The following is a 15,537-nucleotide window of genomic DNA, read 5'->3' as shown; positions in this document are numbered from 1 at the left end:
TAACTCAATATTTTAAATCATCTAACTTCAATTAAAAAAGGAAAAAAACAAAAAAATTTTAAACTGTGATTAAAACTTTTTGTTATGGAAAAATTTAGACATATTTAAAATAAAGAGAATACTGTAATAATTCTTTTTTTTCCATTCTCCAGCTTCAACAATTATCAACTCGTTGACTATTATCCATCTTTGACCACATGGACAGAAAAAAATGATCTCTATGCTACACGAACAGTCAAGCATCTAAAACACGGACCTGTTAAAAGAAAGAAGGGAAGGATAGGTATTGAAGAGCCATTATCAGTCTTTGCCATGGATAAGGACCTAATGATGGTTGACTGAATAAATCCCTAGGAGATCAGTTTAGTTCGGTTCAGTTCAGTTCAGTCACTCAGTCGTGTCCAACTCTTTGCGACCCCATGGACTGCAGCATGCCAGGCCTCCCTGTCCAATGCCAACTCCTGGAGTTTACTCAAACTCATGTCCATTGAGTCAGTGATGCCATCCAACCATTTCATCCTCTGTCATTCCCTTTTCCTTCTGCCTTCAACCTTTCCCAGCACCAGGGTCTTTTCAAATGAGTTATCTCTTCACATCAGGTGGCCAAAGTATTGGAGTTTCAGCTTCAACATCAGTTCTTTCAATGAATACTCAAGATTGTTTTCCATTAGGATGGACTGGTTGGATCTCCTTGCAGTCCAAGAGACTCTCAACAGTCTTTTCCAATACTACAGTTCAAAAGCATCAATTCTTTGGCACTCAGCTTTCTTTATAGTCCACCTCTCATATCCGTACATGACTACTGGAAAAACCAAAGTTTTGACTAGATGAACCTTTGTTGGCAAAGTAATGTCTCTGCTTTTTAATATGCTGTCTAGGTTGGTCATAACTTTTCTTCCAAGGAGCAAGTGTCTTTTAATTTCATGGCTGCAGTCACCATCTGCAGTGATTTTGAGCCCCCAAAATAAAGTCTGACATTGTTTCCACTGTTTCCCCATCTATTTGCCATGAAGTGATGGGACTGATGCCATGATCTTCATTTTCTGAATGTTGAGCTTTAAGCCAACTTTTTCACTCTTCTCTTTCACTTTCATCAAGAGGCTCTTTAGTTCTTCTTTACTTTCTGCCATAAGGGTAATGTCATCTGCATATTTGAGGTTATTGATATTTCTCCCAGCAATCTTGATTCCAGTTTGTGTTTTTTCCAGTCCAGCATTTCTCATGATGTGCTCTGCATATAAGTTAAATAAGCAGGATGACAATATACAGCCTTGTTGTATACAGCTTTTCCTATTTGGAACCAGTCTGTTGTTCCATGTCCAGTTCTAACTGCTGCATACAGATTTCTCAAGAGGCAGGTCAGGTGGTCTGGTATTCCCATCTCTTTAAGAATTTTCCACAGTTTGTTGTGGTCCACATAGTCAAAGGCTTTGGCATAGTCAATCAAGCAGAAGTAGATATTTTTCTGGAGAACTCTTGCTTTTTCAATGATACGACAGATGTTGGCAATTTGATCTCTGCTTCCTCTGCCTTTTCTAAAACCAGCTTGAACATCTGGAAGTTCATGGTACAGGTACTTTTGAAGCCTGGCTTGAAGAATTTTGAGCATTACTTTCATGTGAGATGAGTGCAATTGTGAGGTAGTTTGAGCATTCTTTGACATTGCCTTTCTTTGGGATTGGAATGAAAGCTGATCTTTCCCAGTCCTGTGGCCACTGCTGAGTTTTTCCAAATTTGCTGGCATATTGAGTGCAGCACTTTCACAGCATCATCTTTTAGGATCTGAAATAGCTCAACTGGAATTCCATCACCTCCACTAGCTTTGTTCGTAGTGATGCTCCCCAAGGCCCACTTGATTTTGCCTTCCAGGATGTCTGGTTGGTGATCACATCATTGTGATTATCTGGGTTGTGAAGATCTTTTTTGTACAGTTGTTCTGTGTATTCTCACCACCTCTTCTTAATATCTTCTGTTTCTTTTAGGTCCGTACCATTTCTGTCCTTTATTGTGCCCATATTTGCATGAAATGTCCCTAGGAGATGACAAAGAACAATATAGAAGGAACTTGGATTTTTCACTCTGGACTATCAAGTACATGTCTTGGTTTAAGAGAAAAATAATCTTTCATTTTGTTTGATACACTGTTTTGGGATCTTTTTGTAATAGCTTAAGCCTTTATCTTTCTAAAACAGATTTCCTAACTGACCAATTACCTCCAACTTCCCACTACAAAAAATAAGGTTGCATTTTTTTTAGTGTCTTCAGAAGCAAGTCTATTATGTTTGAGAGGTACATTAGGTGCTCTATTAGGTATTGAAAGAGCATATTCAAAGTTGGGATACTCTGGATTTGACTTTCTGTTGGGCTTCTCCTGTGACCTATGTGTATGTGCTCATTCTTTAGATCAGCCAGGAATGTGTGTGGACATGTGAGCAGCCTCAGCCAGGAACAAGCTTACTTCACACATGATTGAAGCTGGATGTGCTCAACTGGGCAGCTGATTGGTGGTGGCAGCAGTGGTGGTTAGAGCCTGCAGTAGGGAGCCCAAGGAGAACCAGGAAAAGCTGGCAGAGAACTGAGTAGGCACCCAGGGCAAGCCTGTGAGGAAGGAGGCTGAAGGAGGAGCACGAGGAGTCTTGTAAAATATTATGATACAGGAAGAGGCTGGAACCCACCAAAAAAAAAGATACCTTATACCCAAAGAGAAAGAAGAAGCCAAAACGAGACTGTAGGAGGGGTGTAATCATGTTAAAATCAAATCCTATGCCAGTCAGGTGGGCGACCCACAAATTGGAGAATAATAATACTGAAGAAGTTCTCACACTGTTGTGAAAGTTCTGAGCTCTACGTAAGGCTTCCCAGCCTGATGATCTGATGAAGGGACTGAGAATCCCCAGGGAATCTGACTTTTAAGGGCAGCAGGATTTGATTACAGAACTTTCACTAGACTGGGGGAAACAGAGACTCTTGGAGGGCATGAACAAAACCTTGTGTATGTCAGGATCCAAGGGAAAAAAGTAGTGACCACACAGGAGACTGAGCCAGACCTGCCTGTGAATGTTTGAGGGTCTCGTGCAGAGGTATGGGTCAACAGTGGCCTGCCTTGGGGACTGGGGCACTGGCAGCAATAGTCCTGGGAGGCATGTGTTGGCATAAGTCCTCCTGAAGTTCTCCAATAGCCCTACTATAGAGCCTGTAGACTCTGTAGACTGAGATGCCTCAGGCCAAACAACTAACAGGAAGGGAGAACAACCCCACCCATCAGCAAACAATTAGACTAAAATTTTACTGAGCATAGGTCTGCCCACCAGAAGAAGATTCAGCTTTCTACACAGCCAGTCCCTCCCATCCTGGAAGCTTGCATAAGCCTTGAATTCTCATCCATCAGAAGGCAGTCAGAAGAAACAAGAACTGCAATCCCACAGCCTCCAGGATAAAAACCACAATCCCAGAAAGCTAACCAAAATGATTACATGGATCACAGTATTGTAGCAAAGGGACTTGTGTAACTCAATGAAGCTACAACAAAACATGGTCCACTGGAGAAAGGAATGGCAAACCACTTCAGTATTCTTGCCTTGAGAACACCATGAACTGTATAAAAAGGCAAAAAGATATGACACTAGAAGATGAGCCTCCTAGGTCAGAATGTGTCCAATATACCACTGGGGAAGAGTAGAAAAATAGGTCCAGAAAGAGGGCTGGGCCAAAGCAGAAATGGCACACAGTTGTGTATGTGTCTGGTGGTGAAAGTAAAGTCCAACGCTATAAAGAGCAATATTGCATAAAGACCTGGAATGTTACGTCCATGAATCAAGGTAATTGGACATGGTCAACCAAGCTAGGTAGCATATTGAAAAGCAGAGACATCACTTTGCCCACAAAGGTCCATCTAGTCAAGGCCATGGTTTTTCCAGTGGTCATGTATGGATGTGAGAGTTGGACTGTGATGAAAGCTGAGTGCTGAAGAATTGATGCTTTTGAACTGTGGTGTTGGAGAAGACTCTTGAGAGTCCCTTGGACTGCAAGGAGATCCAACCAGTCCATTCTAATGGAGATCAACCCTGGGTATTGTTTGGAAGGAATGATGCTAAAGTTCAAACTCCAGTACTTTGGCCACCTCATGCGAAGAGTTGACTCATTGGAAAAGACTCTGATACTGGGAGGGATTGGGAGCAGGAGGAGAAGGGGCCGACAGAGGATGAGATGGCTGGATGGCATCACTGACTCGATTGATGTGAGTCTGGGTGAACTCCAGGAGATGGTGATGGACAGGGAGGCCTGGCATGCTGCGATTCATGGGGTCGCAAATAGTCAGACACGACTGAGCAACTGAACTGAAGCAGGATGTGGCAAGAGTGAACATCAACGTTTTAGGAAACAGTGAACTAAAATGAAACAGGAATGGGTGAATTTAATTCAGATGACCATTATATCTATTATTGTGGGCAAAATCCCCTAGAAGAAATGGAGTAGCTCTCATAGTTAACAAAAGAGTCTGAAATGCAGTACTTGGATGCAGTCTTAAAAACGACAGGATGATCTTAGTTCCTTTCCAAGGCAAACCATTTAACATCACAGTAATCCAAGTTGATGTGCCAACACTAGACCCAAAAGAAGCTTAAGTTGAATGGTTCTATGAAGACCTACAAGATCTTCTAGAACTAACACCAAAAAAAAAAAAAAAAAAAAAGTCCTTCTCATTATAAGGGATTGAAATGCAAAAGTAGATAGTCAAGAGATACCTTGTATAATAGGCAAGTTTGGCCTTGGAGTACAAAGTGGGCAGGGCAAAGTTTTGCCAAGAGAACCCACTGGTTATAGCAAACAGCCCCTTCCAACAACACAAGACAACTCTATACATGGGCATCACCTGATGGTCAATACTGAAATTGATTATAGTCTCTGCAGCTGAAGATGGAGAAGCTCTATATGGTCAGCAAAAGCAAGACCTAGAGCTGACTGTGGCTGTGATCATGAACTCCTTGTTGCAAAATTCAGACTTAAATTGAAGAAAGTAGGGAAAACCACTAGGCCATTCAGGTATGATCCTTATGATACTAGTATCAAATCTCTTACGATAATATGGTGGAGGTTACAAATAGATTCCAGTGTTGTTGTTCAGTTGTTGTAAGTATCTAACTCTTTGTGACCCCATGGACTGCAGCATGCCAGGCCCCTCTGTTCCACTGTCTCCTGATGTTTGCTCAGATTCATGTCCTTTGAGTTGGTGATGCTATCTAACCATCTCATCCTTCACCTCCCCTTTCTCTTTTTGCTTTCGATCTTTCCCAGCATCAGGGTCTTTTCCAATGAGTCGGCATCAGTGGCCAAAGGGTTGAGCTTCAGCTTCAGTATCAGTTCTTCCAATGGATATTCAGGGTTGATTTCCTTTAGGATTGACTGGTTTGATGTCCTTGCAGTCCAAGGGACTCTCAGGAGTCTTCTCCAGCACCACAATTAAAAAGTATCAGTTCTTCAATGCTCAGGTTTCTTTATGGTCCAACTCTCAAATCCATATATGACTACTGGAAGAACCATAGCTTTGAATATATGGACGTTTGATGGCAGAAAGTAATGTTTCTGCTTTTTAATATACTATCTAGGTTTGTCCTAGCTTTCCTTCCAAGGAGCAAGCAACTTAAAAAAAATTTAATTGAAAGATAATTGCTTTACCGAATTTTGTGGTTTTCTGTCACACATCAACAAGAATCAGCCATAGGTACACCCATGTCCCCTCCCTCCTGAACCTCCTTCCCATCCCCTTCCCACCCCTCCCTTCAGCCTGTCACAGAGTCCCTGTTTGACTTCCCTGAGTCACACAGCTAATTTTTATTGGCTATCTATTTTGCATATGGTATTGTAAGTTTCCGTGTTACTCTCTCCATACATCTCATCTTCTCCCTCCTCCCCTCCCCCCATATCCATAGGTCTGTTCTCTGTCTGTTTCTCCATTGATGCCCTGAAAATAAATTCATCAGTACCATCTTTTTAGAGTCCATATATATATGTGTCAGTATATGATGTTTATATTTCTCTTGCTGACTTACTTCACTCTGTATAATAGGCTCTAAGTTTGTCCATCTCATTAGAACTAATTCATGTGCATCATTCCTTTTTATGGCTGAGCAGTATTCCATTGTATGTATGTACCACAGCTTCTTTATCCATTCATCTGTTGATGGACATCTAGGTTAGCAAGTGATTTTTAATTTCATGGCTGCAGACATTGTCTGCAGTGATTCTGGAGCCCAATAAAATAAAACTTGTCATACTTCCACTTTTTCCCCATCATGTGCCATGAAGTGATGGGACAAATGCTATGATATTAGTCTTTTGAGTGTTGAGTTTTAAGACAGTATTTTCACTTTCCTCTTTTACTCCATCAACAAACTCTTTAGTTTCTCTTCATTTTCTGCCATTAGAGTGATATCATATGCATATCTGAGATCGTTGATATTTCTCCTGGAAATCTTGATTCCAGTTTGTGATTCACCCAGCCCAAAAATTCACATGATGTACTCTGTATAGAAATTAAATAAGCAGGGTAACAATATACAGACTTGATGTACTCCTTTCCAAATTTTGAGCCAGTCTGTTGTTCCATGTCCGGTTCTAACTGTTGCTTCTTGACCTGCATACAGTTTTCTCAGAAGACTGGTAAGGTGATCTGGTATTCCCCTCTCATTAAGAATTTTCCATAGTTTGTTGTGTTCCACATAGTCAAAGGCTTTAGCGTAGTCAATGAAGCAGAAGTAGATGGTTTTCTAGAATCCCTTTGCTTTCTCAAGATTCAGTGAATGTTGACCATTTGATCTCTGGCTCCTCTGCCTTTTCTAAACCAGCTGGTACATCTGGAAGTTCTCAGTTCACCTACGGCTGAAGCCTAGCTTGAGGAATTTCAAGCATAACCTTACTAGCATGTGAAATGAGCAAAATTTTACAGTAGTTTGAACATTCTTTGGCATTGCCTTAAAGCTGACATTTTGGAATCCTGTGGTGACTGCTGAGTTTTCCATATTTGCTGGCATATTGAGTGCAGCACTTTGACAGCACCATCTCTTAGGATTTGAGATAGCTCAGCTAGAATTCCATCATCTCCACCTTAGATGGAGGGGATCTAAAGTTGGCTGAAACCATCTCTTTCCTCAAGGAATAGTAGGGAAGATAAGATAAACATTAAGAATTAATTAAAATGCAAGCTATAGTGTCATAAATAGAGAGAGATTAGAAATGTGCCCTCAATGTTCATTAGAGGGAAGATAATTTATATTTGGTGGGGGAGCTGTGGGTAAAAGTGCTCAAGGAAAGATTCATGAGATTCTGACAAGTAGAGATGTGTGATGGGAAAAAGAAGCCAGGGCAGGAGCTCAAAGTATTTGAAATGAATGACTTGAAGGGGGTTTGAGTTATTTCCTTACCTCTGAAATAAGAAAATACCTTTCACAAATTGCTGTGAGAGGAACAACTCTTTCTGAAAACAATAGAGGAGGAGAGCTGAGCAATGGAAGAATCTGGACCCCTGGGGCCTTGTTGTTGGGACTCGATTTCATTACTGCTACTTCTTGTTTGATCATTAAGGAGGATGTTCGCAGAACTTTATTCTAATTTAATTATGAGAAATGCGAAAGAGGGTAATCAGGAGATTTGAGTCCTAAATCTGTTTCTGCTTCTCATTGGTGGTCCAAAGCTGGGCAATTCATCTCTGCCTCTGTGGCTCAGTTTCCTCATTATTAAATGAAGATTTTGTTCTAGTGATTTTTCTGAGATCTCTTCCTGCTTTGACATTCCAAAGCAAGTATTCCAAAGCTTCAATTTAAATTGCCCATTTCTGTATTAGCCAAGTTATATTTTCTAATTCCCTATTCTTACCCTATATACCCACTGGAGTTTTGGCAGTTAGACCATATTCCTCTTGTCTCAGAGCCCAGCAGCTCCCTAATGAAGGCCCCATAGCCTATTTAGGGACATATCAGTTCAGTTCAGTTCAGTCGCTCAGTCGTGTCCGACTCTTTGTGACCCCATGAATCGCAGCATGCCAGGCCTCCCGGTCCATCACCAACTCCCAGAGTTCACTCAGACTCATGTCCATCGAGTCAGTGATGCCATCCAGCCATCTCATCCTCTGTCATCCCCTTCTCTTCCTGCCCCCAATCCCTCCCAGCATCAGAGTCTTTTCCAATGAGTCAACCCTTCGCATGAGGTGGCCAAAGTACTGGAGTTTCAGCTTTAGCATCATTCCTTCCAAAGAAATCCCAGGGCTGATCTCCTTCAGAATGGACTGGTTGGATCTCCTTGAAGTCCAAGGGACTCTTCAAGGGTCTTTTCCAACATCACAGTTCAAAAGCATCAATTCTTCGGTGCTCAGCTTTCTTCACAGTCCAACTCTGACATCCATACGTGACCACTTGAAAAACCATAGCCTTGACTAGACGGACCTTTAGGGCCGGGCAAATGGTGGGCAGGACATCCCTTTCCTATACTTAATGTCAACCAAGTCTCAAGAAATAACTTGGTATTCATCCTATGATTTTAGTCTGAATTTGAACATAACGTAACACATCTCCCAGAGGGTGCTGTATACATTTCCCTCCCTAATCATGGGGTAAAAGACTTTCCTCCAAGTCTTCAGGGTTGTAGGAATAATCCCTGTATGTGGTTGGGTTGTATGTGAAGACAGGATTGAATGGCCCTTCCTCCCACTGATCTCACACATCTACTGAACTTTGCCTCAGTTTCAGCCTCAGGAAGGCATATGCTCTGGAAAATGTAAAGCATAAGCTTCTCAGAGCAGAAATGCAGCTGAAGCTGGGACTGTTTTGCTGGGCTCTACATCCTTGGCCTTCATCTACAGAGAAATAGCTTCATCTTGGAAATTTCCCCTGGGAGTGTACTACATATGAGGCCATGATTTTCAGAGGGTTTGCTGAAGGGAACTGACAACTGAGGAGGGGATCTTAGCCTGAGGGTCAAAGGATCACGAACAGATAGAATTCAGAGAGCTGGCATGAAAGTGGTCTTGGCTGATGTTGACCTGTCAGTATCTGGATGGAACAATTGCTGTTGTCTTTCTGAGAACTCTCTTTGGAGCTGAAGGGGAGATGGGGTGGAAGCTGAACATTTGTTCTGCCTTCTCCAACGACTTCTCCTTCCTTTAGGCCTGAATGAGGTCTTGAACCAGTCAAGGATCTGAAGTGGTCCAGGCTCAGGTGGGTGGTGGAGAGATTCAAGTCAGGGGTTCTCACAGTGCACAGGTTTCAGTGAGATTTTGGGAGGAATACCCAGGATGATGTCTCAAAATATGGACTCTTTTTCTTCCTTTCTATCCCAATCTCTCCTCCATGCTACGTTCCTTGACATCTGTATCGTCGTGAAGGCAGCAATTTTACTAAACAAAATTAAATGTTTCTTTTCATATGTTCCTTCTCTCTGATTCATTTTTTTTTGCACACTTATTGTTAGCCAATTAAGTGACAGGACTTATTAGACACTGGGAATACAGAAGGCTTAGACACAGTTTTGCTCTCAAGACTTACACTTCATTTTAAAATTTTATTTATTTAGGTAAATTTTTTTATTTTAATAACTTCAACTTCAGTGTACATTAACTTTCTGGATATTAGTTCCTTGTTTAAAATGAATTGTCTGATTGCTAAATATCACACCTCGGTCTGCTATATTCCAAGGCTTACAGGTAGATAGTCCCTTCTATATCCTAAGATCATACAAGAGAAAGGACTCCTCAGACTGATCCACCATTCATTCCTTCATTCACTTCATAATCAACAAATAGTTATTGAGGATTTACTGTTTTCAATGTTCTACTTTCAGTTCAGTCGCTCAGTCATGTCCAACTCTTTGTGATCTCATGAAGGCACGCCAGGCCTCCCTGTCCATCACCAACTCCCGGAGTTCACCCAAACTCATGTCCATTGAGTTGGTGATGTCATCTAACCATCTCATCCTCTGTCATCCCCTTCTCCTCCTGCCTTTAATTTTTCCCAACATCAGGGTCTTTTCAAATGAGTCAGCTTTTCGCATCAGGTGACCAAAATATTGGAGTTTCAGCTTCAACATCAGTCCTTCCAATGAACACCCAGGACTGATCTCCTTTAGGGTGGACTGGTTGGATCTCCTCGCAGTCCAAGGGACTCTCAAGAGTCTTCTCCAACACCACAGTTCAAAAGCATCAAATTCTTCGGCGCTCAGCTTTCTTTATGATCCAACTCTCACATCCATACATGAATATAGCCTTGACTAGACGGACCTTTGTTGGCAAAGTAATGTCTCTGCTTTTGAATATGCTATCTAGGTTGGTCATAATTTTCCTTCCAAGGAGTAAGCGTCTCTTAATTTCATGGCTGCAATCACCATCTGCAGTGATTTTGGAGCCCCCAAAAATAAAGTCAGCCACTGTTTCCACTGTTTCCCCATCTATTTGCCATGAAGTGATGGGACCAGATGCCATGATCTTAGTTTTCTGAATGTTGAGCTTTAAGCCAACTTTTTCACTCTCCTCTTTCACTTTCATCAAGAGGCTCCTTAGTTCTTCTTCACTTTCTGCCATAAGGGTAGTGTCATCTGCATATCTGAGGTTATTGATATTTCTCCCAGTAATCTTGATTCCAGCTTGTGCGTCTTCCAGCCCAGCGTTTCTCATGATGTACTCCGCATATAAGTTAAATAAGCAGGGTGACAATATACAGCCTTGACGTACTCCTTTTCCTATTTGGAACCAGTCTGTTGTTCCATGTCCAGTTTAACTGTTGCTTCCTGACTTGCACACAGGTTTCTCAAGAGGCAGGTCAGGTGCTCTGGTATTCCCATCTCTTTCAGAATTTTCCACAGTTTATTGTGATCCACACAGTCAAAGACTTTGTCATAGTCAATGAAGCAGAAATAGATGTTTTTCTGGAACTCTCTTGCTTTTTTGATGATCCAGTGGATGCTGGCAATTTGATCTCTGGTTCCTCTGCCTTTTCTGAAACCAAGTTTCTCTGGAGCTGTAGGTTTTGGCAGGGAGTTTTCGATATGGAAATAAAGGAGGAGCTGGCTCTCAGTACTAAGATGGAATTCTCCCAAAAGCAAGTGGTAAATTTTCTACTGGTCAGATTTCCACTTTGTCTATAGACAAAGTAAAGGAGTGAGGGCAAGGCAAAAGGGAGGGGCTGAATAGGCAGGAAATGAGAGGGAAAAGCAATAGCTGTGGAAACGGCTGGGGATCTGTGAAGATATTCTTTACTCTCCCGACCTCCAGTTTTATGGATAGAGAATTGACGTACATTACTGTATAAGTCTGTATAATTTCAAGGCATATAGCAGGATGCTCTGATATACATATATAAATGAGTATTACAATAGGTTCAGTTAATATCCATCATCACAAAACTTCAAACTGGGAAAACCTGAAGATTCCCTCTGATGGAGAAAATTTTCACACAGTGAGTTTTGGGGAAGTCATTTGGACTAATACATTTTTCAACCTGAATTTTATGTGGCGAGCCTGTCAGCCATACACAGCATATCTGCTTCAATTATTAAGGTAAAGAAAGAATGTCTGTTGTGAAGACAGGGATAAAAATCTCCTTCCTTATGACATCCATATTAACATTCCCTGAAAGATAAGGTTCCATTTCCAGGCATGACCATCATGCTGTCTCACTCTATATTTACTAAACTTCTCTCTTTTGGAAACTTGAAGGAATATACCCTGTCACATTTGATGTATGTTCTGTGCTCCGATAAGTTATATTACTATTCAAAAAAAAAAAAATTCAACTGAGCAGTTTCCCAGAGTTATCTGAGAAGCTGTCTCCTGGGCTACAGTCCTCACTGGGATGCAAATATAACTCTTTTCTATTCCTAAAAAGTCCATCATGTCCAAAAAATAAATATATAAAAAACAGAAAAGCAAAAGGAAAAAAAAACAAAAACTTTTTTACTTGTGATGAGAACTCTTAGGATTTACTGTGTAAATCCTATGTATCATACAGTGGTGTTAATTAGTCATTATGTTGTACTTACATCCCTAGTACTTACCTTACACTGAAAATTTGTACTTTTTATCACCTTCCTCCAATTCCGTTTCTTCCTACTTTCCACTCCTGACAACTACATGTTTGTTTTCTGTGAGTTTGGTTTCTCCCTAGGTTCTGCACGTGAGATCATATAGTGTTTGTGTTTCTTTGACTTATTTCCCTGAGTATAACGCCTTCAGTGTCCATCCATGTTGTCACAAATGGTAGAATTTCCTCCTTTTTATGGCTGGATAATATTCAGTTGCTTTTCCATGCCTTCTTTATCCATTCACCCATTAAGAAAACCTAGATTCTTTCCCATATGTTGACTGTTGTAAATAATGCTGCTGTGAACATGGGTGTGTAGATATCCTTTTAAATTAGTATTTTCATATCCTTTGAATATATTCCCAGAAGTGGAATTGCTGGGACATAGGGTGGTTCTGTTTTTAGCTTTTTGAGAATTCCTCTGTATGGTTTTTGAGAAGATTTTCCTGTGTGGTGACTGGGTCATCTGTGGAGGAGTGCCATCAGTTCTGTGGAGGTTTCCCCATCCTGCTTGACTGGATGAGGGCACAGGGGTCAGAGGAACTAAGGCTTCTGTTGTGGAGAAGAATTCATGCTGAGATAGCTTAAAAGTGAAGCTCTCTATCTCCTCTTAATTCTCTTGACTTTTTCCTCGATTACGAGGAGGCAGTAGAGCCTGGCTTAGAAGGTAAGTCTGAGCTTCCTGGCCAGCATCCTCCTAAGAGCCGCCTTCACCTCCTGATTCTTCAGACTGTAGATAAGGGGGTTCAGTAGCGGGGTCACCACACTGTACTGCATGGATAGCACTTGCTCCAGGGCTGAGCCAGAAGCTGGAGTCATGTACCTTGAAGGGAATTGCACAAAGGAATAAAATGAGCTCAGGACAGTGGCCACAATGCCATTGCCAGCCACGGTCCATCCCATCCCAGACTGGCCCAGAGGGTCCTCAGAGCTGAGTCAACTATCAACTCGAAATGGCTGTATTATCAACTATCAACTAGACATGGCTGTATTATTAGTGAGAAGTCAGTTATTTTTGCCCTCAAATGCCTCCATATAAGAGTGATATTATGCAAAATGTTAGAGGAGTTTCCAAAGAAAAAGGAAGTTCTTCAGCATATCAAATGGTACAGGTTAGACTAGAACTAAAGAAAATTTCAAGCATTTCTGTAGCACTTCACAGTTTTCAAAGTGACTTTCCTTAATAGTAATAATGATAATAGGATTTTTTTTCTTCTTCTTTTCCCTATATATGCATGTTCCAATCCTGTGATGATTGTTCCTTACAAAACTAAATGCTAGTCCAATAATGCTATCATTTTCCTAACATTTATGACTCTGAGAAATACCCCCAAATCACAGCATGTTATTTTTCTAATGCTTAGTGGAACAATCATTTGTCCTTTTAAGCACATTTGTCTTTGGCTTAGAAAATAACGCAAGCTATGTAATTAAAATGAAAGATAAATATGTGTTCAGCATGAGATATGAATCCAAAATAGTAATACTAAAATTTTTAGTGTATCTTAAGTGTCACAAGGAGTATTTCCCAAAGAAGCATTAAATTTTATTTTTTTTTGCAATTGTGCCATTTTCATTGGAATGTTCTTTGTGGGTTTTGCATGCTTAGTTAAAAAAGATACTCATTTTCTCATTTTTTATCTTTTAGTTTATTCCTCCAAACATTTCTGTGAAGTGGGTGGGAGTAATTTTATTATACCTTTATGGCAAACGAGGAAACTGAGACAAAGAAAGCTGGAGAGATTTGCTCTCAGGCTCAAGTGAACTCTTCTAGATCATTCCTTATCCTTTCCCTCTCCTGACTTCTCTCCAAGTAACAACCAGATGAGGAAAGTATGGAGTAACTTGTGCAAATCCATCTCCAGTTCACTTGGAAAGAGCACAGGCCATTGGTTACTTTGTTTCCTGGAAATAAGGATTCATCAACTACAGCTGTTTATGCTTGAGAGAAACTTGGTAGAAAAGGGGTTGAGGTTTCAAGTTGGTGAGGCTTGGTTTATATTTTGATTTGATTCCTAGCTTGTTCCAGCAACTTTGATAAAGTACCTGGTTACTTCAGAAACTCAGGTTTCTAACTGGAAAATGAGGTTAATAATATTTCTTTTGTGATGTAATACATATTAAAATTGAGCTTAACTGTGTAAAAATTAAACTCTCAGAAAGAAAATGGATATTTTATAATTCACACATCTAGTCCACAAAAGAGCCATAAATAGGACCCAGGACTTCTGAATTCCAGTACAGCTCTTTTCCTGCTACTTTGCAATGTTTTGTTCTGTAGTTCAAGGTTACGTTAGAGTGACAAATATCCTGCATTTACATTCCGGAGGTCTAACAATGACATACCTGAAAATTCCTGAACCGTAAAAGATGGTGACCACAAGAACATGAGATGAGCAGGTAGAGAAGATCTTGTTCTGACCTGAGGCAGAGTCAATCCCCAAGGCTGTCATGATGATATGACTGTAAGAAACCAGCACTAGGACAAAGGTGCCAAGGCCCAGGACCACCATGGTGGTCAGGATGGAGGTAACGCTCATGTAGGGGTCAGAACAGGCCAACAGGAGCACTGGAGGAAACTCGCAGGCAAAACTGCGGATGAGGTTGGGGCCACAGAAATCCTGCTGAGCCAGGAGGATGGTGTTAAGTAGGCCAGTCCCCATTCCTATGGCCCAGGAGGCTCCCACTAGGCCAATACATATCTTCTTATTCATGGTCACCACATATGACAGGGGGTGGCACACAGCCTGGTACCGGTCATAGGCCATGACTGAAAGGAGGCAGGTTTCAGTGCCCCCTGAAAATATGACCAAGGAGATCTGGGTGAAACACTCTAGGAGGGTTATTGTCTTCTGCTTGCAAAACAGGTTCTCTAGCAGCTTAGGCACAATGACTGAGGAATAGAAGGCATCCAGGAAGGAGAGGTGACTGAGGAAGAAGTACATGGGGGTGTGGAGGTGGGAGTCAGTCCTGATCACCAGCAGCATCAGCAGGTTCACTGTGAGGATCAGGAGGTAAATCACCAGGAATATTACAAAGAGTACTGCCTGGATCTGAGGGTTGTTGGATAGTCCTTGGAGAACAAACGCAGTGACTCTGGTTGTGTTGCCAACTTCCATGGAGCATTAGAGATTCCCTTCAGAGGGACAAGAACAGAAAAGAATGTTCCAGGGTGCTATGAGTCTCAGAGCATGGCTGGAAATGAGGTGTCATGAATAAAGCTTTAGGACTGACCAAGGACAGTTCGTGTAGCAGGGGCAACCTAGCCATGTCAGATCTCATCAACCCTGCCCAGCTCAGGGCAATAATCTATCGGATAAGGTGGAGAAGGTGAGAAGGAAGAGTGTAGAGAATCAAACCTAGGAAGGAGAAGAGAAAAGACATTATTCAGACTGAAGAAGGAAACGAAGGGAGTGGAAATAGTCTCCAGAGCACTGAGAAGTGCTGTTGTCCAGTTACAAAAGCAACAGAG

At 41.4% G+C, this 15,537-nt stretch overlaps 1 protein-coding gene across 1 annotated transcript; it reads right to left on the bottom strand.

Moving 5' to 3' along the window:
• Positions 1 to 12,725: 12,725 nt before the first annotated feature.
• LOC102276473 (olfactory receptor 8S1) lies at positions 12,726 to 15,184 on the bottom strand. The gene is made up of 2 exons (XM_005896412.2): positions 14,412 to 15,184; positions 12,726 to 12,888 (listed from the first exon to the last, which is right to left on the bottom strand). The coding sequence occupies exons 1-2, from the start codon at positions 15,182 to 15,184 to the stop codon at positions 12,726 to 12,728; spliced, it is 936 nt and encodes a 311-aa protein (XP_005896474.2).
• Positions 15,185 to 15,537: the final 353 nt, after the last annotated feature.

The sequence above is a fragment of the Bos mutus genome, chromosome 5, assembly GCF_027580195.1.
Source record: "Bos mutus isolate GX-2022 chromosome 5, NWIPB_WYAK_1.1, whole genome shotgun sequence".
Classification (NCBI taxonomy): domain Eukaryota; kingdom Metazoa; phylum Chordata; class Mammalia; order Artiodactyla; family Bovidae; genus Bos; species Bos mutus.
This window is presented reverse-complemented; position numbering and strand designations above follow the sequence as displayed.

Excerpts from the sequence above, each read along its gene's own strand:
- LOC102276473 (XM_005896412.2), bottom strand. The coding sequence starts at position 15,184 with ATGGAAGTTGGCAACACAACCAGAGTCACTGCGTTTGTTCTCCAAGGA. Across the intron at positions 12,889-14,411 it reads TACGGTTCAGGAATTTTCAG|GTACATGACTCCAGCTTCTG; the intron begins GTATGTCATTGT and ends ATTCCCTTCAAG.